The sequence below is a fragment of the Penicillium nucicola genome, assembly GCF_028828085.1.
Source record: "Penicillium nucicola strain IBT 29836 chromosome Unknown utg000002l, whole genome shotgun sequence".
NCBI classification, from domain to species: Eukaryota; Fungi; Ascomycota; class Eurotiomycetes; order Eurotiales; family Aspergillaceae; genus Penicillium; species Penicillium nucicola.
In genome coordinates this window covers 3301891-3324429 of record NW_026643126.1, presented here as the reverse complement: position 1 = coordinate 3324429, position 22539 = coordinate 3301891, and the positions used below count along the sequence as shown (strand labels likewise).

Here is a 22539-nt window from a genome sequence, read left to right as displayed (position 1 = left end):
ACCACGTTGGATTCCTCAATGCTGTGGATCCTTTTGCGAAATAAGTACGGTAAAGCGATGCATGAACATGAGAAAGGATATTTTGTATACCTATGAACCCGAAATACTACTATACAAACCGCCCATTATAACTTGTCGTAAACTACACATGAGCTTAGAAAGCTCTCATCGACGAGCCTGCTCGAGCGATGTAGAACCGAGCCTTCCGAAATCATGGTTTGTTTCCACGGTGGTCTCGATCTCTGTGTGCCTGAAGATCTTGCCGTCAGGGATGATTCTCTCTTCACTGGAGTTGCTGGCAGCTCCAATCTGAGTGCCCATGTTGATATCATCCTTGTCGCCAATGGTGCCCATCGTGATATTTCTGGGATCCGTAACTTTGGTGAAGCCAGAGCCATATCGTCTGCCAGTAGTGTTTCCTGACCAAGGACCGTACTTTTTCCCACTGCTGTATTCTCCGATGAAGCGAGGCAGGAAGCGAGAGGCAATTGCTTTGAATGAGGGAATCGAGGCAGCGAGGATACCGACGTTGGTCTCGATGACGGACCAATACATGGCACCACTGATCGCGTAAGTGAAGTCCGCAGAAGAGAGCATGGCGGGAATATAGGTAATTCGAATGATGGAAGAGACACATGCACTGGAAAGACAGGATGTTAGTTATTTCAATATTTCCTGATCGAGATGTTATCACTTACAAGAGACCAAGACAGAGAATAATTGCAAGGACAATCTTTTGCTTCCTGGGCATCTGAAGCTTGAAGATAACCCTGATTGGCAAAGTGTAGGTGAGAACATCAGTGAAGATATTGAGCGCAGCGTTGCAAAGATAGAACACGTTGATATCAACACACGTTCCTGGCTTGGTGCTTGCCCAGGCTTTGCTGACCGGTTGACATTGGAATGCAGCTACAAGCACAAATGAGATTGCTTGTGCTGCGATAACTCCGATCATGATCCAGGATAGACGGGTCAGGTAACGATCTCCGAGACGAGTATAGAACCATAGGACAGATGTTTTGACAAAGCCGAGACATGCAAGATAGAACATTGAGCTCAGCCAGACAGCCTAGAGTAGGTCAGCAACATAACATGAAGCCAAACATGATATCCTTACGAAAGCGTAGTCAATGAGTTTTGTCTTGTCTGTGTCGACATAATGTGTTCCAAGTCCATTTTTGACGGCTAAATGTCGTTAGATTTTGCATCATTAGAGAGCGGGCTTGAACCTACCAACAATGGTGACAGCAATAAATGCCCAAGCAAGTAGCTGTGCTCATTAGTTACAGATCCGTTGGAATTCAAGTCAAAGTTTCTTACACAAGCTCCAATAATGAGGTCTTGGACGAGTTAGCACAGCGCTGATGACGGTGTATTAATGAATAACATACAATCATCGAGACCCATTTTACCCAAGACGTATACACGGGCAAAGAGACGAAGACATAAGACACAGAATGTCAGAGCGGCGAAGGCAACACAGATGCCGACCACCACCGGGCCTTGGGAGCCATTGGCAGTCATGATGAGTTAAATGAATAGAAAGAAGGAAAGGAGAGTAACAAAGAGCGAAGTGGACTATTAACGAATGGCACAGACAGTTGATTCACATCCCCGTCTCACAGAGAAGAGAAAGAAGAACTGCAAGTATCATCGGAAAGATCAATAAAAAATGGTTCGCGGTACCCCAGTCTACAGTTATATGATTCCAGATCCCCCTGGACTAGCACGAGCAAAAGGACCGTGAACACACTGCTAAACATGCGCATTCTGCATGGTCTAGTCCTAGGTCCACACCCCAGCAACATGCAAAATCAAGGCAGGGATTGACAAGGGCTTTCCCTTTCTAGAAACACGAGACACGAGACTGTCAGAGACGCCCATCTCCACCCGAGGATCGCCTGTCTGAACCGCCTGCCTCTTTGGAAACGGCCTAAGACTTAGTGATCCAAAAAGCGAAGACCGGAAACCTGTTCAGGATTTCTGTTCGCTACGCAGAGACGTACAGTACAGAAGAGCTTTGCTTGCTCAATTTTTACGTACAAAGAAAAATTATTGATAAATCATGTTGCCCAGCCTTACTACCAACTTGGCTCTAGCTAATAGGGTCCTACATACAGGAATTAGCTTGGAGGACAGGGAATATTTGCGTTTAGTACGCTGATATCCACATCAAGACAGGGTTAGCATTGGCTAGGAAAAGGCTCGGTCGACACGTTCAACGGCTCGACGATCATTTCAAAATATTTCCTACTGTACAGTAGGCGCGGGAATATCGCTCATATTTGGGGTACATATCCGACTTGCATAAAAAAAAAAAAAAGGCGATCAGATAGAGCAGAACGAAAAATCTGATCTGAATCTACATGTACACGGAAAGCGACCGAGTTGATCTCCGATTTCAAGTTATTTATAAATTCCCATCGAGATTGTTATCGAGATGGTTCCGATGGTGATCTTAATGTCCCCAGTGAGCTTTGGCCGAGCAAAGATGGAGCCCTGCATACGAAGTACACAGAACAACCCCTTTGTTCGAATATCAAACTAAATCCAATTGACAGCACGCTAAAAAGTCAAACACCTTATCCTTTCCCCTGGAGCGAACTAGAAACTCTCACGGAACGCAGTCTAAAGTTTTTAGTTTAATTTAATTTACTTTGATACTGGAAAATGGCCTAGACGATCCGACACGAGAGTGGCGGTGGGATCTGCGCGGACGGGCGTTTCAGTGCGCGACAGATCTGTCCCGTTTGCTGCCGGGCCAAATGGGCCTGCCCCGACGGCAAAAACCAATGACGCTAAACTGGGCTAATGCTTTAATGCTTCCGATCTACATTGGCCTTCCGACCCGTCTTGGTGGAGAGCGGGTCGTCCTCAATAGTTAAGCGAAATTGGCCGAATGGCGAACAGGCCTCTTCAAAGACGTTGCACTAAGAGAAGATGAAAGGATTGAGAACTCACGAACACATGTGATACAATTCATTGTTATACATGAGATTCAAGCTGCAGTCAATATCTGCACGACAAATCCTGGCTTTATTGTAGTGGAACTAAAAATCCATAGACTGCAGGACCCCGTTCTGCGTATGAAGTAGGCGTCTCAGTGGCCCTCGGAAGTTGCCTACAGGTTTTCCTGATCAATAGCCTATTTCGGATATACAGTGCAGTACGAAAGTAGAGGACCCCAGGTCTTTGCACCGAAATAAATAGCGTTCTCGGCCATTTACGACCGTTAGGATCGGCAAGCTGTCAAAACCACCCCTGAACGAGTCATGAAAGACATTGGCATTTCTCGGCCATACTATATACGGGAATTTAAACCGCATGATGTACTGCACATGTGGCGGCTTAACCTCAGACTTTGGCGCACCACATTCTCCCTAGGGGAAACTAGTGGAGAATGCTGCCCTATCTCCACAGCTAGAAATCACAACCTGTCTCAGTTGATCTAAAACGAACGCATCACATATTACGCGTTGTCACATTAGATAAATCAAGCATCCTCCACGAACCATCCAATCTCTCCACATTCATTTCGCGAAGAACGTGTTCGACCCTTTATTAACAGCCACTCTGGCGCTAAGACTCAGGAAGCCCACCCTTGTCCTGGCGTCTGCAGCTTCATTTTTAGTTCCGGTTTACATCCAGTGAGAAGCTGGGAATTTTATAGTGGAGAACGCCATAGCCTGTGCTCCACCTAGCTTTAGTGCCAGGTACTTTTGTTTCTCAATCAACAAGGCATACTGTACGGAGTACGGAGTACAGTACTGTATAGTGTACTCCGTACTCCATACTCTCTCGCCATCTGAGACCTGCCCTGTGCAAATGACCCGAGCCGGAAAATCTTTCTTTTTTCTGCATTCAAGACCCTCTCTAAAGCGGAGACCGTCTAATCTCCTATGCTGATCCCCGTACTTTCAAAACAAGGCAATGGCATTGCTTCGCCCAGTCCACAGTATACGGAGGATGCCGACTGCCGTGGCTCCGCAACGCCAACTGTTCATATGCTAACAGACACAGATTCTCCATTATTTCTTCACTCTGCAGAGCATCACTACTTCATGAGGAAAGTGCATCATTAGCCGCCATCCGCCGGTCTCCATATACTGTACTGTAGCCTGGACACGCGCGGAGAAGCAGCCGCAAACAGCTGCCCAATTTCAAATCAGCAAGCGGAGTCGTAACACATCCACACCGTTGCCAATGCTATGACTCTACCCCGTACCGAGGACACTAGGTTCAAGGGGGAGCATGGTGGATTCTTCGGTGTAGCGCTGCACATGTACTTCATGCCGAGGACGGAGAAACACATAGCTTTAACCCCAAGACCCAGTCAGGTCTAGACTGGCGTGGTTGATGGAATTGAACTAATTTGAGTGGACATGGCTATCACTGCGCAGCCCTCTGGCCAATGCCCTTGTGTCCCTTACAATGCAAAACCCTTGAAAGGGTTAGGGGGTTTGGAAAATTGGAGATTTAATACTTTTTTGGAGGGGCTATTTCCCTCTAAAGAAAGCCGTTTCCATCTGCTCTTCGTGTTGGTTTGTCATTCCTCAATCAACATGGGTGTTGCTGGGAATGTCCTGTCACTATTGACAGTGCCCAATGTCATTTTGGGTCTGATCGCTTATGTGGTTTTCAAATTTGGTTATCAGATCATTTACTATCGTTATTTCCACTCACTTTCTAAGTTCCCCGGTCCTTTCTGGGGCTCTGTGACTCGACTATGGATCGCATGGCATAATCTGCAGGAAACAGAGGTGCCCACTGTCTATGAATTGGCGAAGGAACATGGTCAGTCTTGGTTCATTCAATTGAGTCTCCAAGCGGTGAAATTGACTTGATTCAGGTCCTGTTATTCGCATTAGCCCGACATTGCTGCTGGTCAGCGATTACCAGAAGCTCCCGGAAGTCTACCACCGCAATGTAGACAAAACCGGTCATTATATCACTGGAAGCTTTGGAGAAAATGAATCACTGTTCAACATGAGGTCTCACAAGACTCACGCAGTATTCAGAAAACATGTTGCCGGACCGGTACGATATCGTGCATGCGCAGCAATACCCAAATCATTTAACTGATGACATACAGTACTCTTTCACCAACATCAAGAAAATGGAACCCTTGCTCGACATGCGCATTCAACAATGGACGAGCAAGCTTAATGAAAAGTTCATCAAAACCGGCGAAGCCTTCGACTTCTCCTGGTGGGCCGTGTAAGTAGCAAAAGGCAGCCAAAAAAACAACAGCCCCCAACTAACAAACATAAAAGCTACATGGCCTACGATATCATCAGCGAAATAGGCTTCGGCGAACCCTTCGGCTTCATAGAAAAAGGCGAAGACATCGGCGGCCTAATCCAAGGCTTCCATGATGGCCTCCCAGCCTTCGGCCTCTTAGCCCGCCTGCACCCCTTCACCTCGTGGATAAAAACAACCTTCTTGAAGAAATACCTAGTCGCAAAACCAGAAGACAACACCGGAATCGGCGTGCTCATGCGCTTCCGCGACCGCCTCATCGACCAGCGCATCAAAGACATCGAAACAGGCAAAAAGGTCCCTACAGATCTCCTGCAAACTTTCCTGGAAGCCCAGACCGACGAGGGAAAACCCCTCGACCTGGAATACATCCGCGCGGAGGTTCTTCTCGTTCTCCTCGCCGGCGCCGATACAACAGGGACAGCCTTCCAGGCGCTGATGACCTTCCTGCTCACAAACCCGGATGCGTACGAGCGCATGATGGCTGAGATTGATACTGCAGCGCGGAAGGGTTTGATCTCAGAGATGCCGCAGTATAATGAGGTTCTGGAACATTTGCCGTTTTTTGTTGGTTGTATTAAGGAGACTATGCGGCTTTGTCCTTCTGCACCGAACATTTTCCCTCGCTATGTTCCTGAGCCGGGTATTGAGCTTTATGGTCGGTTTGCTCCGGCTGGGACAGAGATTACTTGTAATCCTTATTTGGTCCAGCGCGATCCGAAGCTTTATGGGGATGATGCGGAGGAGTTCCGGCCTGAGCGGTGGTTGGATGTTGAGAAGGCTAAGTTGTACAATAAGTATAACTTTGCGTTTGGGTATGGGTCGAGGGTTTGCCTGGGGAAGGATATTGCTATGATGGAGTTGTTCAAGGGTCCTTTGCAGGTGAGTTTGGACTTTTGGTGCTTGGTTGGGATTGGTGCTGATTTGCTCTTTAGTTCTTCCGTCAATATAAATTTGCCGCTGTGTCTGACAAGCCTGAGCCTAAATTCGTGGTGAAGGGGGGTGTCGGGTACTGGAGGGATGTCTGGCTCACTATTTCGAAGAGACCGGAAGTCAAGGCCGAGTGAGCGTTTGTTTGGGGAATGATTGGGGAGAATTACTTGTTGATAATCAGTTGAGATGCCACTGTACTATAGGAGCAGGCAATAGATACCGTTGAAATAAAGACCTTCGAAGTGAAGTTGTGAGACATGCAAAACTTCCATTATACAATGGAGAGCAGACATAGGTCGGCATTTAAATTATGTTATGGCGTCAAAGACAATATATTTGACTTGAAATATGTATATAGATGCAGATACTCAACGAAGAGCATGCAATCGATCCGAAAAGATATAAAAAAAAAGAATCCTTTTTTGATAGCCCGCCCGCCCATATTTGGCTATACATGAAACGAGAAACCGAATTGAGACACGATGATTCGGAGCTTATGAAGACTGAGGGGTATTGCCCATGACGGCATCCTGAAAATTATGTTAGTACTCAGTTATCATTAAAGGAACATGTTGTCCTTACCCTAGCCTCGTGGTAAAGAGGAGTGATACCAGTCCAGTAAACGAACTGGTGAACGCCTTGTCCAACAAGAACCTCAAGTCCAGGGATGGTGCTCCAGCCGGCATCGGATGCAAGCTGCATGAGCGCAGTAACGGCAGGCTTGTAGGCCATCTCGAGAAGAACGCGAGGGTTGTTAGATTCGGGAGTCTTGCCGACGAGGGCACCGTCGATCTCCTGAGTACGCTCAAACATGTGGCAGAGTGTCTCGCGCACGGTAGGGTCGATGGGACGATCGGCGGGAATGGTGCCGATGGCAACACGGGGAACGCTGTCGAGCTGGCTGTGGTTGTCTACAACGCGGATGTTGTAGTTGGTAGGGAAGGTTGAGACCATACCCTCGAGCTTGCTGGCACTGCGGCCTACGACGTAGATCGGGGAGAAGCCCATGTGGTGCAAGGCGAAGATGGCAGCACGGGCAGTGCCACCGCCACCAACGACAACAGCACTCTCATCGCCGGATGATCCATAAATGCCGGCGTTACGCAAGCATCGGACCATGCCCTGCCAGTCGGTGTTGTAGCCAACCAGACGGGGAGGCTTGTCACCGTTGGCAACGGGAACGATGGTGTTGACTGCGCCGATGATCTCGGCTTCCTGGGCAACTTCGTCGAGCAGTGGCATGATGTCCAACTTGAGGGGGATGGTCACGGAGGCACCGCCGAAATCGGAGGCGCGAATGAAGTCCTTCACATCCTCAACATTGGAGGTCTCCAAGCGGCTGTACTCATGGGGCAGACCCATGGTGCCGAAAAGAGTGTTGTGAAGAGCGGGCGACCGAGAGCCAGAGACAGGAGAACCGAAGATGGCGAACTTCTTGGCCTTGATCTCACCCATCAGAGAGAGACCGCGGCGAATCTCGGTCGCGGAAAGTTGACCGGGTGCGGCCTTGAAGGGGAGGCTGGAGTGCGACACGGGAGTCATGAAGCCGTTCAGAATGCGGCTGAGCTGACCCTTGTCACCCATGTTGATAGCGATCAGGGGGGTGTCGTGGGCTTTCTCGGCCCAGGTCTTGAACTTCCGCAAAGCGGTGTTGTCATCCAGGCTGTTCGCAACACCAACAAGCTTGATCACATCGCCGTACTCCAGAGCACGGTTGTAGGACTGCATCCAGGACATGTTGCCCCAAGAGAGTTCTCCCTTAGGATCATGGTGCGAGGCGATGATCTTGGAGTGACCCTTCATCTCAGTAACAGCACGGAGCATCTCGTCTGGGAAGGCGATCTCAAGATCCACAAATTCGGATCCGGAGCGGAACGCCAGGCGGTACAGTTGCATCGCGGCATCGTGAGCATCATCGGGGAAGCGGCCTCCTTGGCTCTTGGTGCGGATGGTGAAGATGAGGGGGAGACTAGTACGGCGGCGAAGGAAAGAAATTTGTTCGGCGACGTAGTCAACGGAGGGAATGTCGCCGTCGGATGAAGGGTCCTTCAACAAGTCAACCCGCAATTCCACGGCGTCGGATCCAACGCAAGCCTCTGTGATGATATCACCGGCGGGGCAGAGATTGGGTAGTGTCAATGAGACAAAGAAGCTGTGCTTCTTCTTCTTGATCTGACCGAGACTGTCTGTACGGCCAGTCACCACGCGCATGAAGCGCGCAAAGTCTTCTGAGGCAAGAGCGAGCTCAGCAGAGCTAGAGTGTTGGCTGAAGTACTGAATGTTGCTGCACTCCTGGAACCAAGGCTTGCGGCGCAGCCACACTCCCATCATGTCCTCGACGTAGGCAGGGCGAGTCTTGTCAATCTGGAGGAAGTCCATGACCAGCTTGATGTCACGCATGATAAGAAGCACATTTCCCTTGTTCTTGTGGTAGTCAACAAGCATCTTGCGTGCCTCTGGAATCTCGACAATACCACCACCACAGGCGAAAACGTAGCCAGTAGGGCGGTCCTTCATGGCGCGCTGAAGGCAGGCCAATTCAGCGTCGCGGAATCCTTGCCAGCCGCGAGTCTTGATCATTTCAGGAATTGTGATTCCCTCAGATGTCTCAAGCTCGGTGTCAAGGTCAATGAATTGACGGCCAAGGACCTTGCCCACCCAATTGCCAGTGGTAGTCTTTCCAGCGCCACGCATGCCAATGATGAAGGTACTAGCGTTGCTTCGCTCTTCCTGGCTTGAGGCTGCAAGTTCGTCTTCCTTGAGCTCCTTGCCTTCAAGCTTGACGCCCCACATCTGCTTCTGGGTGTCCCACCAGCCGGGCCAGGTCTTACCAACACACTCCTTCTCCAAAATAAGAGTAGGCTGGGGGGTAATGAGAGAAAGCACACTGAAACTGAACGCGACACGGTGATCATCATAGCAGTAAACACCACCAGCAGGTTGGCGGAGGGTCGAACGATCGATACCATCGATCTCAAGACCATCGTCATGCTCGCGGCAGACAACTCCGAACTTGGCCAGTTCGTCCTTCATGGCCTTGATACGGTTGCATTCCTTGACACGCTGGTTGGCAATACCGTAGATGCGGGTCGTGTGGTTTGAACCCTCGCCCCGGGCGATTGCCGCGAGAACAGAGGCACCGAGGAATGCATCGGTCATGGGTTCCATGTCCACATTGGGCAATGGACGGAGGATACCATCAGCAGGTCCAGTGACAGTAGTGGAAGTGTCAGACTGGGTCACAGAGCATCCCATGGGTCGGAGAACTTCGACTGCGAAGCGAGCATCACCCTGGAGGGACTTGGAGCCAATGTTAGGTACAGTGCAAGTGGTGCCAGTAACAGCAGCAATGGCCAGAGGATAAGTGGCAGAGCTTGCGTCACTCTCGACAACATACTCGGCAGGGTTCACGTAGCGAGCCTGGGGGATGTGGTAAGTGTGCTCCTCGGTGGTAGACTTCTGAACGTCAATACCGAAGGAGCGCATCATGGCAGTGGTCATATCAATGTATGGCTGTGAAATGGGCTTGCCACCAACGAGCTTCAGGGTGACTGGCTCCTTGGCGTAAGGAGCACACATGAGAAGCGAAGAGACATACTGAGAGGAGACCTTGGCGGCCAGATTGATATTGCCTCCAGCGAACCCTCCGGAAGCGGCAATCTTAAGAGGGAGACTGCCCTTGCTCTCCATGAACTCAACATCAGCACCGTTAGCGGTGAGAGCATCGACAAGGTCGCCAATAGGGCGCTGCTTCATACGGTTGTTACCGGTCAGGACACTTGAGTCAACAGTGCTGGGGGTAGCGAGAGTTGCCACAGTAGTGAGGAATCGAGAGGCAGTTCCAGCGTTGCCCAAGTACAAAGGCGATGGGCTCGCAACAATGTTACCACCCTTGCCATTGACAACAAGAACCTCACCTTCGTCCTCCCAAGAGAAAGTGGCCGCGCCGAGACGCTCCAAGGCATTCAACATGACCTCAGTGTCGTCGGAATGCAGTAGGTTCTTAATACGACAGGTTCCAGATCCAAGCGCAGCGAGCACAAGAGCTCGGTTTGAGATACTCTTCGATCCGGGGGTGCGCACGTAACATTAAGAGACTTAGCCACACCGGGGTGAACCTCGACGCTGGGAGCGAGAACGACGCCAATGTCCGCGTTGGAGACAACGCTGGCCTTGGGCTCATGAGTACGGCCGATAGCCGACAGAAGAACAACCTTCTTCTTGGGGCCATCATTCTTCTTATCCAGTGCCATGTTGAACAGCAATTGGTCCACAGAGCAGTGCTTGCCGGCAGTCAGCTTCCGGACGCGGGCATCCTTCAAGGAAGTAGGCAAGCCGTAGGCGGAAAGGCACTTCACGATACGAGCCACAGCAACACCCTTGAGGATGCCTAGGTGACGGGCAAGCTCGGCCTCCTTCACCATACCGATGGCGACACACTCGCCGTGGAGAATCTGAGGAGTGAGGATTGCCTCAATAGCATGTCCAATGGAGTGACCCCAGTTGAGGAGGTTGCGAAGACCGCCCTCGCGCTCATCGGCAGACACAACATAGGCCTTGTGGTGCGCAGATGCCAAGATTCTGGCCTTCAAGATATCGCGAATTCCATCGAAGCGACCCTGGCCGGGCTTCGCCTCGCTGCGCGCGGCACCTAGAATTAGCTCCGCGTTATCCTCAAGAGCGGTGAATTCTTCCTCGCTGGAGATGGCAGCGGTCTTGATGACCTCGGCCATACCGTTGATGAACTCGCGGACGGGAAGCGTCTCAAGGAATTCAAGATCAATATAAATTCTCGACGGCTGCCAGATAGAGCCGATGAGGTTCTTGCCCAGTGGCGTGTCAATAGCAGTCTTTCCTCCAATTGAGGAGTCCACCATGGCGAGGAGGGTGGTGGGGACCTGCACAAACTGAACACCCCGCATGTAGGTTGCGGCAACAAAGCCAGTCAGATCTCCAATTACACCACCACCCAATGCGATGATCACTGTGTCTCTCCCACATGGTGGGTTCTGGCTTAGCATCCAATCTTCAATGTCGGCTTTTGTCTGGCGGGACTTGGAGCTTTCGCCGGGCGAGGCATGGTAGACGAGGAGTCGTGGGGCAGGGGAAATAGATGCGGTGGCGGCCTCGAAGGTTTTTTGAAAGGTAGGGGTATAGAGGGAGCCGATGTTGGTATCGGTGATGAGGACGTAGGTGGTGGAGGGTACGTTACTGATCAGGTCCTTTGCGACGTAATTGCGCCAGAGACCGAAATCGGCAACAATACTCTCCCGGCCCAGGATACTGATTTTTGTAGGTTCCGTCATAGTGATCAAAAGAGAGACAGAGAGAGAGACAGAGAGAGAGAGAGAGAGGAATTGGAGGAATTATGATCTGCTCATCTCATTCTGAATGCCGAAGTGGTCAGCCTTGACTCATACTTTATTTCAATTTTAGGTTTCTCCACGCTAGTGGCGTAGACTGAGAACAATGGGCATGAGACCCTTGCAAAAAAGGGAGGGAACATACCTGTACCGAGACAGAGACACCAAAGAGACACAAAGATGAGAATGAAGATGAAGAGGAAGAGGTTAAAAACGCAAATCGATCGTGTATCCTCCCCCGCCGATCTCGCGGGTTTTCTTGACCGCCCGGTGAATCGGAACCCCTGAAATGGACCTACGAACTACACCCTCGAACGAGTTGACTCTCGCACTACACCGTGTGGTCTTGGACGGGTCTGTGACTGGCTTTTGACGAATGATATGTGACTTTCTGATATTCAAGGTTCCCAACTCTCCCTTTTTGTCCTTTCGTTCTCCTTTCTCAAGTTCCGCATCTCTCAGCTCAGCTTGTAGATCGATCGACCTACTAGTCCGAGTAAGTATCCTCGAATCTGTCGTGACTCATGGCTCCATCTTCATGGGCTCCACATTCAGCTCCCAATCGATCAGCTCCGGTTTGATCACTGTCCCCAAGAAAGCCTGTCGTGTCTTCCTTTGCGTCGAATTTTGGGCTTCGGTCTGGGCTTTCGAAACGCCCGAAGGCAGCTTACAGCGTCTGGGTCTTTTCGTGGACTGGTTGGATCTCTGGTCGACTATGGTCTTAGTTCCGTTGCCTCCACTGCCGATCTCTGGGTGAGTGGTCTCCAGCTGGGCGATCTCGGCATGAGCAGTCTCTGCCTTAGCCATGTCAACACCAGTGGTCTCGATATCCGCAGTCTCCGTATCCGCGGTCTCCGCATCCACAATGTCTACACCAAGAGTACTATTACTTTCCGTGGCCTCTGCGTTCGAGGTATGCACATCAACTGTGCTGACTTGGGTGGGATCCATTGACGTCCCTCTGTTGCACTAATCCATGATCCGCACGCATCGACTGACCAGCGCATCAAGTGCTTGGTTTTGAATAACAACACCTCCTTTGCAGCATTGTTTTATCTTGGTAGCATCCTGGTTTACCAGATCCTTGCTGACAGATTTCCCATTACCGCCACCATGATCAATGTTGGAATTGCCAGGTTCCTCGGCAGAGATACGCAGACTCTGCTGAAATAGTCGATTAGGTTGTCGGCGAATTGAAACAATATTCCGTGTGTGTCACTGTCGTTTCTACTGGTGATGTGCCCAAGCAAAGTGATCTTGCCAGTCGGCGAGGCTGGGGTATTTCCTTCCAGATCAAGCCGATCTAGGGAATGAACCAAACCAGATGTTGACTGGCGGTCTCCTGACTCCGTTTTCATATTTCTGTATACTTTGTAAAAGGTTGTTCCTCGAGGGTCACCGCCAATTGTGCGGCACCATTGTATGGGCTGTGCTTGTTGGATAAACTGACGTAGTTGATCTCATAAAGAATTTCGGGCGTTTCACAGAATTGCCATCGCTCCCCCCGGCTTGACGAGTTGGTGTCGGTCATGGTAGAATCGAGCAGTGAGGGAATCAATGCTGGTTCCTTAAATTGATCAAGATCAATGAAGAGATATCCCAATGGGTATTTCTTTGTGTAAAAAAAGATCCAGCGTGCCGAAAGGTGTGAAGGCTAAAGGGATATGTTAGTTGAGAAATCTCAGGGTGTTCAGATATAGGCTTATTGTGTTCGTATTTGCTTGTATCTTGATGATGACTCGTAACAAATTCGCTATGCGGCCATAATGTCAATTAAGGCATATAAGCTCTGCTATTGCTGAGCTGTGATGTGAAGCAAATGACTATTAAAGCTTCCTGTTGAACCAAGCAAACGGCGTAGTTGGGCGGTCTTTCTGCATGCACAGTATTTTGGGTCATGATCGTCAAAATAATTGCTCATTGCATCATCTTAGGCTTCTCTATGGCCATAGGACTGTGTCTAAACGTCTTCCTAGGCAAGTTCAGGCCATAAAACGAGGCTGGTTCTGGAGATTTCTTCCCACAGTCGCAGGATATATATGTTCATCATCCAGCATAGATCATCAAAAAATCTACAAAATGAATGGAACAAGACATACAAAACAATTAGATATAAAATGAAGGTAATCTCTGACTTAAGAGAAAGTTGACTAGTCAAAGCTTGTGTATGTTTACATCTAGCTTGTGATCGGGCATACTGTCGGCATACCGAGAAAGGACAAATTTCCATCATGAAATGACCACAAATTAGAAAAACTTACATCGTCTCAGTTTACAAGGTACAATGATAAGGATATCCAAAGTTAGAAACAGTCCATCGAAAAAAAAAATATCACTTGATTTCATTTTACATTTCCTGAACTCCATTTCTTTCCTGGGCCCTTATGCCCAGAGCCCCAACCTTCTCAAAAACGTACCATCGGCATTGAAAACCAATTCAAAGGTTTCATAAAGAAAAGAAAACCAAGACGAGAGATCTAGAGTCCCATCTCAATTTCTAATACCGACCATATCCACCACCACCACCACCACCACCACGGTGACCACGATATCCGCCACCACGACCACCACCGCCACGGCCCCCGCGATAATCTTGCGAACCATAACCTTGCTGGTGTCCATTATACTGGCCACCCTGGTTATATTGATTCTGGTGGCCATAGTAGTCGCCGGACTGTTGATAACCCTGCTGAGGTGGGTACTGGTGCGACATTCCACCACGGGGTGGGGGAGGAGGTCCTCGTGAATAGCCTCCATAGTTTTGGCCAGGAGGAACCCAACCGGGTGGCCCGCCAGGACCGCTAGGACCACCAGGTGGGCCAGAGTTGAATTTCGGGTCGAGGTGCGCGGCGAAGGGGTTCGGCCGGTCGCTTTGGTAGTTCATGCGGCCGCCTCGGCCTCTGCCCTGGAATGGTGCGCCACCATATGAGCGGCCTGAGTTCTGGGCGCGGCCCTTGGTTGCTCTGATGTCGTTTGAATCTAGCATTGGTGTTGGGGGCTTCACGCCGCGGAGAAGCATGGATTTGTGAACATGGGAAGACTTCGGGATGGTGTATTCGACGCTATAAGAAATGTTAGTATTGCTGAATGTTATTATTTAAAAGAAGAGGCTGAACTCACGTAAGAGAGCGATCATCATCAACCCCCGGCATGCCATAGTCCTCCAGGGGGGAGTTCAACGAGCTGTGGGGAATGTAGGTGTCACTACGCTCAACGATACCAGCTAGGCCACCACTCAAATCTTGCTTGATTGAGTATTGTGCGGGACCGGGCTTCTTCGAATAAAAGTTCGCAACGAGGTCTTGGTACAAAGGGTTTCGGTCAGAAAGCAGAAGTACTTCCGAGCCGTGGGTATTGCGGCTTCTCTCATCCTCAGTAAGTAGAGGATACACTTTCTGCATGGCGCCTAGCAGACGCTTTTCGTCAATGAAAGGAAGGAGAATAACACCTTGCCAGGCGAACTTCTTGCCGTTCAAATCCAGAGGGAAATCCTCCGGGTAAAAGTCGATAATCTCACTGTTGGGATCGGACATGAGAGGATGGAAGACCTTTGGCAGTGCGTGGTTAGAAGAGGCAGGCAAGACACCCATCAACTGTTCAAATGGTCTGAACGGCTTGCCCTTCTCAAAGTTGATCTCCATATCGGCGATATCAACAAAGTCCGCGGCGCTGGAGAGTGTTAGCAATATTTCTTCTAAACATAATTTCAATATAAACTGAAGGTAAGGGTGATACATACAACGGTGCGTAGTGGTACGGATAATACCATCCTTGACTGGGGCAGCCTTGGAAATAGTAGCGGAGAACCCAGGCCAAACCCTCAGCGTAGGCACGCGCGACCTTGTGACGGAATTCGAGGTCTTTAGGATCAACACCGAACTTCTGCTCGTAGTATCGATCAGCGTAGCCAGCTTCCCAGAGTTTGACAGTGTCTTCTGGCATTTCATCGCCCTTGGGCTTGGCCTCAGGAACAGGGGCAACGGGGGGAGGAGAGTCTCTGCCCGGTGTTCCTGCCTCAGCATCTTGCTGTGCGACTTCATCCGCCTTTCGCTTCCCGAGGACTGCAGGGGAGGTTGACTCTGCTGCGTCGGCTTCCTCGCCCTCCGTAGCTGGAGTGTCGCCTTCAGGTTCGTCCTGATTACCCTTCATGAGTTTGCTCTTCAAAATAGCAGCGGCACTCTTGTTCTCCATGTTAGCACGGTAGACAGCACCACGGTTGACAACCATGCTGTGAGTCAATTCACGGGTCTGCTTGTCCAAGTGGCCACGACCAGGGGTGATCAATTCCATGGGAGGCGCAGGCTCAGCAGGACCACCACCACGCGAGTTATTTTGAGGCGAATCATACTGGGGAGAGCTGCGTCTCCGTTTTTGAGATCGCTCTGCGTTGCGAGCTGCATCTTGTTCCTTGCGTCGCTTCTCGTTTGCCTGCTTTCTTTCGTCGGCTTGTCTGCGGCGTTGGAAAATTGCATCCTCCTGTTTAGCCAGTCCTTGTAAAATGAGTTGAGCATTCGCCATGTCAACGCTTCCATCCTTCGTAAGGTACCCAGACATCGGACCGGCGACATTGTCACGCCAAATTGCGATAAGAGTATCGATACCATTCTCACGAATGTCCAGACTGGGCAAGTGAGGAAGGAAATCGTTTCCGACGAAGAAACACATGAACACCCAGTCATCCAGAGCACGTTCGAGATCGAATGGGAATGTTTGTTGAGGAACACGGAGCTCAACAGCAAGATATTCCCTGAGGACAGCAACGTGAAGCCAAATGAATGGCTTGAGAGGAGCAGCATGTTGCTTCTCATCGAATTCTCCACTCTTCTCCTTAGGCTTTCCTAGACACTCTTCAGCTTTGTGTCCTAGCTGTCCACATAGTCTACACCCCCGAGGTCTGGAGTCCTGGGCGAACACATCCTCACGCAATACACGGAAGTAGGGTTCGTGGGTAGCAAGACCCAGCATGATCAGATCGGCGTCCTATTGAGATATTGTTTAGCTCGTCGCATCGCATTATTTGCACAGAGTATCATGACTTACCAGACCATAGATAACATGTCGAGTGTTGGGGTCATGACCGGGCGAAGCGCGCTGTGATCGTACGAACTCCATGATCTTGTGCTCTCCTTCTCCAGGGACTGTGGCGTCCGAAATGATGATTTTCAACTACGAAATGTCAGAATGCGCATCAATGCCGGGATAGAAATTATCAGAAGACGTACATTTTCCCAGCCGGGGTCGGTGTTAAGCTTGTAAGCAATCCAATAGCGCAGCGAAGCAGCGAGGATGTCCATGAAAGGCGTTCCGGGTGTGATAACGTTGCTGTCCCATGTCTTCTGAACAACCTCTTCCTGGATCAATTGCTCGCCGGTCTTTGTCTGATGCTGCTTGGCAAGCATCTTTTGGAGCTCCTCTTTCTTTTCGTCGTTCTCTCTAGCTTCTTGCGCGGAGCGGAAACGACGTGCGCGCTGCTGGTTCATCTTCGCTCTCGGGGCGACACCATCTGTTTGAAATAAAGGTTAGCTCAACGGCATTTCAACGATATAGGGAACAAAGACAGAGCTGCGCAAGATGTATTGAGGTATCCACATACCAATAGCGATCATCAGAAGCTTTCTGGGGCGGACCATGTTGACCACGCGGTCGGTGTACTTGTAGATCTCCAGCATCATCTCCTGCTCATTCGCGGGTGGGGGCTTTCCCTCAGGATGAGTACACGGATGCACAATACCGTTCATATCCAGGTAAAGGTTATCCTGTTCCTCGCCATTGGGGTTGGGACCGGTGATATCAATTGGGATCTCTTCTCCATCCACCTCTTGGGCCTGCTCCTCAATAACCGGCGAAATGATCTTCGGATACTTGTTGGAGAGCCATCGGAACAACGCGGGGACACCCATGATAGCGATGCGACAGTTGCGCGGTCAAAATTTGGGTGGATAGGGTATCGCTTTGTCGCAAGCGGTTGACGGCGGGTGATTGCAGGCGCAAGTCGCGATCACTCTCTGGGTTGAGAGAGTACGGTCTGAAAGGGTTCACTTCTAAGTCCTTCTACTTCCACCGGGGAAGAGGCAGTAAAAAAGATGAGTGCAACCGCCGTTAAGATCGCGGTGCAGCTTGTAAGTGATGAAAGCGTAGCTTGGCCGACGAAAAGATAAATTCCGGGCGGTCGGCGATTCTGCTCGGGCCAAGATCGGCTTTACCCCCTTCAGTGTAGAAGGACAGCTTTCTCTACGAACCACTTCGACTTGCCTCTAATTTTTGATCTCCCTTCGATGAATATCGACCCATACGCCCTCGGCCGGCGGTGACCATGATATTGCAAATCAACTGCGATGTTCCGAATCCTCGAGTCGCAAGCTCCGGCCAAACAAACGGCTACGGACACAATTGAAGTATTAAGCAGTAGACTACAAAGTGCTACATTGCTAGAAGATCGACGGGCAGCAATTCAGGGACTCAGAAGCTTTGCAAAGCTTTATCCTGCTTCGGTGGCCTCTGGTGGTCTACGATCGTTGATCAGCAGCCTACGCAATGACAGCGAGGATGTTGACACCATCAAGGTGGTCCTTGAGACCCTTTTGATGCTATTTACGCCCGATGAAAACAGTGTAGGCCACCCATGCTTGAAAATTGCTGCCTGATATGTTACTGATAGCTCTTGGTAGCCTGAAGCTTCGGATGAAATCGCTTTGTGGCTGGCAGATGAATTCACCCAGGTATGCGAACTAATCCAATCATCGTAGTATGAGCTAACAGTACCAAAGCGACAAGATAATATCACTACTCTACTTGACCTCCTCGAAGCCCGAGAGTTCTATTCCCGCCTCTATTCCCTCCAATTGATGTCCCACATTTGCAGCGCACGACCTGAACGAACACAAGAATGCATTTTCACAGCGCCATTGGGTATTTCCAAGCTCGTCAGTACACTCACGGATGCGAGAGAACCGGTTCGCAACGGTATGTCACTGTCAATACCTGGAATTGGTTAAGATTTAGATGGTTGGAACTGACGATTTATTTTCTGCGTTCTATAGAGGCACTGGTCCTGCTCATCGCCCTGACTCCCGCATCGGAAGAGTTGCAAAAGCTTGTGGCATTTGAGAACGCGTTTGAGATACTCTTTTCACTCATCGAAGCAGAGGGTGCGTTGAGTCTTGGAACCGAAGTTGTCGAAGACTGCCTTTCCTTGCTCGCTCAATTGCTGAGATTCAATGTGTCGAATCAATCATTCTTCCGCGAGACGGGTTCTGTAAAACGAGTGACAGCACTTCTGCATGAATGCCAACAGGAGCCTGAGGGCGACGAGCCCGTCCCCCAATGGACTCAAGTCCATCGCGACAAGAACGTCTGGGGGCTTCTGGCCATCATTCAATTGTTTTTGATCCGTGGCGGAATGAGCACACCCATCAATCAGACAGCATTTTGGCAGAATGGTGTGACAGAACAAGTGCTAAGCATCGCGTTTGGTCAAAGATTCAGTGTCAATGTCACTTCAAAGGCATTGGCAACATGTGCGGATCTTATTCGCGGTAACTCGCCACTGCAGGAAAGATTCGGTGATATTGAAGTGCTATGGGGCTCTTACACTCGTGACAACCAGGTCGCCAATGGTGATGCACATGAACCCCTACGCATCAATGTCATTGAAGCTTTCCTAAAGCTAAGCCTAGAGCCTGCCCCCAACAGTCTTTTGGATGCACGACTAGCTGCTTGTGAATGTATGAAAGCATTTTTCGCCCATCATTCTGGTATCCGCATGCACGTTCTCAGGCGAGCAATCGAAGGACATACCAGTGGCCAAGACAAGATCCCGAATATCCTCTCCGTGCTGCTCACTGCGCCGGAATCTCGAGGCAATGCCGATCCATATCAAGTGTGGATGGCATCTGTCTTGATGTTCCACCTGATCTTTGACGACGGAGAGGCGAAAGCACTGGCCATGAGTGTTACTGAAGGCGATGCTGAAAGCGGCGAGGAAGTGGTCACCAGCGTTCAATCTGTTGTTGGAAACCTAATTACTGGCTTGCAACGTGGGGATGATGAAAGAATTACGGTTGGTTATCTGATGTTGCTCTGTGGTTGGCTTTTCGAAGACCCGGATGTAGTGAACGATCTCCTAGGTGAGGGTAGCAGTATCCAAACCCTGTTGCAGGAGATCAAGCACCAGCGGGTTCCAAGTAAATTGATACCGGGTCTTTGCACTGTCCTATTGGGTATCATTTATGAGTTTTCTACTAAGGACTCACCCATCCCTCGCATCACGCTTCACAAGCTGCTCATTGAGCAACTTGGAAGGGAACAGTATATCGACAAGATCACAAGACTTCGAGAATGCGAACTAGTCCGGGACTTTGAAGTCCTGCCACAGACTGCAGCTGGGCCGCTTGAGGGTGGACTGCCCGAGGTATTTTTCGACCGTTCTTTCATCGAATTTCTCAAGGATAACTTCAGCCGTTTGCTTCGGGCTATCGACCGCGAACCTGGATTCGAGATCTCCGTCGTTGCCAACGGCGTCGAGAAGGGTGTCTCGCGTGAGCTTGTAGACTCTTTGCGTGCAGAACTTGAAGATCGCACCCAAACTCTTCAAAAGTTGGAGTCTGACCTTGTTAGCATCCAACGAAAGCTTGACCAAGAACACCAGGATCACCGAAAGACCAAAGAATCCGGTACCATTGAGTTGACGAGAGCGCAACAGGCCCAGCAATCTCTCCAGTATGCTAATGCGCAAGAGCTGTCACACCAGCTGTCCAAACTGGAAGATCAACACAAGCATGCCCACAATGATCTATTGCGCCAACACGCTGACCAGCTCCGCGCTATTGACCGTCAGCTGAAGGAGGTTTCTGCTGAGTCTGAGAGAAAGAGTCGCCAGGCCAAAGAAGTCAGAGATCACCATGAGCGCGAGGTTGCTGGTCTACAGAAAACCATTCGTGGCTTGGAGGCAGAGCTCTCTCGCCTCGAGGAGCAGCATATGGGCCAAGTTGCCGATTTCAACAAGAGAGTCCAAGAGTTGCAAAATGTTATCACCGAGTCCAGGGAGTCACACAAGGCCCAAGTTACGAACCTTGAAGAGAAAATTCAAGAACTGGAAAACACCAACAGATCTCATGATGGACAGGTTGCAGAGTTGAACAATAAGATCCAAGAGTTGCAAAATACGATCACCCAGTCCTGGGAAACTCACGGTGGTGAGGTAACTGGACTCGAAAAGCAGATTGAAAACCTCCAAATCTCGAAGAAAAGTCACGATAATCACGTCTCTGATCTCGAAAAACAGATACTTGATCTGGGAACCAGCAAGCAATCGTCTGATGACCAAGTTGCTAGTCTCCAGAAGCAGCTACAGGATCTAGAGAGTATCAAGAAGTCTCATGGTGATCAAGTTGCTAGTCTTGAGAAAAAGATCCAGGAACTTGAAAGCACCAGGAAATCTTCTGATAGCCAGGTCGCTGATCTCCAGAATCAGATACGGGATCTAGAGAGTGCTAAGAAATCTGATGCTGCTCAAGTTACCGATTTTGAGAAAAAGATTCAAGATCTAGAAAGCGCCAAGAAGTCTCACGGCAAAGAAGTCACTGAACTCAAGACTCAGATCCAGAACCTTCAGAGCACCAACAAAGCCTCTGACGGGGAAGTCACCGGCCTGAATAAGAAGATTCAGGAACTGGAAAACGGCAAGAAATCTCATGCTGGCCAAGTTGCCGACCTCGAGAAGAAGATAAAAAATCTCGAAGGCTCTAGAAAGTCTCATGATAAGGAGGTCACCGGCCTTCAAAAGAAACTTCAAGAGCTACAAAGCATCAATGGTGGTCAGGTCAACGATCTCAACAAGAAGATTCAAGACCTGGAAAGCACCAAAACATCTCACGAAGCTCAAGTTGCCGACCTTGAAAACAAGATCCAAGGCTTGGAGAGCACCAAAGGATCACAAGGTGGACAGGTCACTGATCTGGAGAAGAAGATTCAGAGCCTGGAGACCTCCTTAGCAGCATCTAAGAAGGACCATGAGAAGCAAGTCAAAGAGTATCAGAAAAAGCTTGAATTATTGGAGTCGGATCTGTCTGCGGCTAAGAAAGAACACGAGAACTCGGCTACTGGTCACAGCGATACGGTTGGATCTCTGGAATCCAACCTTGCCACAGTCAAGAAGGACCATGAGTCTGAGGTCGCTGCTTTAAAGAAGACGGTTGCCTCCCTTGAGTCGGAACTCGCCGAGTCTCAGAAATCCAGCAAGGACCTTCAGACAGCTCAAGACGACACCTCATCTAACCTCGCTACTGTCAAGAAAGACCATGAGAGTGAGGTTGCTGCTTTGAAGAAGACGGTTGCCTCCCTTGAGTCGGAACTTGCCAAGTCTCAGCAGTCCAGCAAGGACCTTCAAACGGCTCAAGACGATACCTCATCTAATCTCGCTACAGCCAAGAAAGAGTATGAGACTGAGGTTGCTACTTTGAAGAAAACCGTCGCCAGCCTTCAGTCAGATCTTGCTGAGTCCCAGAAGTCCAGCAAGAATCTCCAATCAGCCCAAGAAGACGCCTCTTCTAAAACCTCTGCGCTGGAAGCTCGGACTAAAGAGGCCGAAGAAAAGGCAAAGGAGGCCGAGTCTCAGGCTCGCAGTGCTGCTGATGCCCTCGAGGTTATCCAAGCCCAGCTTGCGAAGGCACAGGTGGAAGCGAAGGAGAAGGAGGAATCTCGTCAAACGGCCCAGTCTGAGCTGGAAGACCTTTTGATTGTTTTTGGGGACTTGGAGGCCAAGAGATCCCAAGACAAGGTACGTTCAGCGAGCAAGGATACTAGTACAAACCCACTGACGTTGCACAGAACCGACTCAAGGAGCTTGGAGAGGAAGTCTCGGAGGCTGAGGACGATGACGACGATGATGAGGATGAGGACGATGAGTGATAGAGGAATCTCTGCTGAGTATATAGCTGCGCAATTGAAGGCAATCCCCATTTGGGGATGGCTGTATCACTACTGG

The 22539-nt window shown here is 49.9% G+C and overlaps 6 protein-coding genes across 6 annotated transcripts; 3 read left to right on the top strand and 3 right to left on the bottom strand.

Annotated features, from left to right (window-relative positions):
• Positions 1 to 165: 165 nt before the first annotated feature.
• Positions 166 to 1524, bottom strand: N7511_003011 (putative integral membrane protein Pth11-like; the record flags this gene model as incomplete). The annotated part of the gene is made up of 6 exons (XM_057125436.1): positions 166 to 640; positions 699 to 1069; positions 1118 to 1185; positions 1234 to 1270; positions 1321 to 1340; positions 1392 to 1524. The coding sequence occupies 6 exons, from the start codon at positions 1522 to 1524 to the stop codon at positions 166 to 168; spliced, it is 1104 nt and encodes a 367-aa protein (XP_056987595.1).
• A 3038-nt stretch (positions 1525 to 4562) lies between these two features.
• N7511_003010 (cytochrome P450) lies at positions 4563 to 6326 on the top strand (the record flags this gene model as incomplete). Its single annotated transcript, XM_057125435.1, has 5 exons — positions 4563 to 4794; positions 4850 to 5037; positions 5093 to 5217; positions 5274 to 6141; positions 6195 to 6326. 5 exons carry the CDS (start codon positions 4563 to 4565, stop codon positions 6324 to 6326), a joined length of 1545 nt encoding a protein of 514 aa, XP_056987594.1.
• Positions 6327 to 6686: 360 nt separating this feature from the next.
• On the bottom strand, positions 6687 to 11498 carry N7511_003009 (pentafunctional protein ARO1; the record flags this gene model as incomplete). The annotated part of the gene is made up of 3 exons (XM_057125434.1): positions 6687 to 6722; positions 6775 to 10252; positions 10276 to 11498. 3 exons carry the CDS (start codon positions 11496 to 11498, stop codon positions 6687 to 6689), a joined length of 4737 nt encoding a protein of 1578 aa, XP_056987593.1.
• Positions 11499 to 11844: 346 nt separating this feature from the next.
• N7511_003008 (uncharacterized protein) lies at positions 11845 to 12728 on the top strand (the record flags this gene model as incomplete). Its single annotated transcript, XM_057125433.1, has 4 exons — positions 11845 to 11909; positions 12057 to 12308; positions 12359 to 12468; positions 12601 to 12728. 4 exons carry the CDS (start codon positions 11845 to 11847, stop codon positions 12726 to 12728), a joined length of 555 nt encoding a protein of 184 aa, XP_056987592.1.
• A 1324-nt stretch (positions 12729 to 14052) lies between these two features.
• Positions 14053 to 17455, bottom strand: rat1 (5'-3' exoribonculease Dhp1; the record flags this gene model as incomplete). The annotated part of the gene is made up of 6 exons (XM_057125432.1): positions 14053 to 14617; positions 14676 to 15224; positions 15295 to 16535; positions 16596 to 16721; positions 16778 to 17058; positions 17149 to 17455. The coding sequence occupies 6 exons, from the start codon at positions 17453 to 17455 to the stop codon at positions 14053 to 14055; spliced, it is 3069 nt and encodes a 1022-aa protein (XP_056987591.1).
• Positions 17456 to 17890: 435 nt separating this feature from the next.
• Positions 17891 to 22463, top strand: N7511_003006 (uncharacterized protein; the record flags this gene model as incomplete). Its single annotated transcript, XM_057125431.1, has 5 exons — positions 17891 to 18166; positions 18224 to 18274; positions 18323 to 18518; positions 18596 to 22332; positions 22383 to 22463. The coding sequence occupies 5 exons, from the start codon at positions 17891 to 17893 to the stop codon at positions 22461 to 22463; spliced, it is 4341 nt and encodes a 1446-aa protein (XP_056987590.1).
• Between the last annotated feature and the right edge of the window lie 76 nt (positions 22464 to 22539).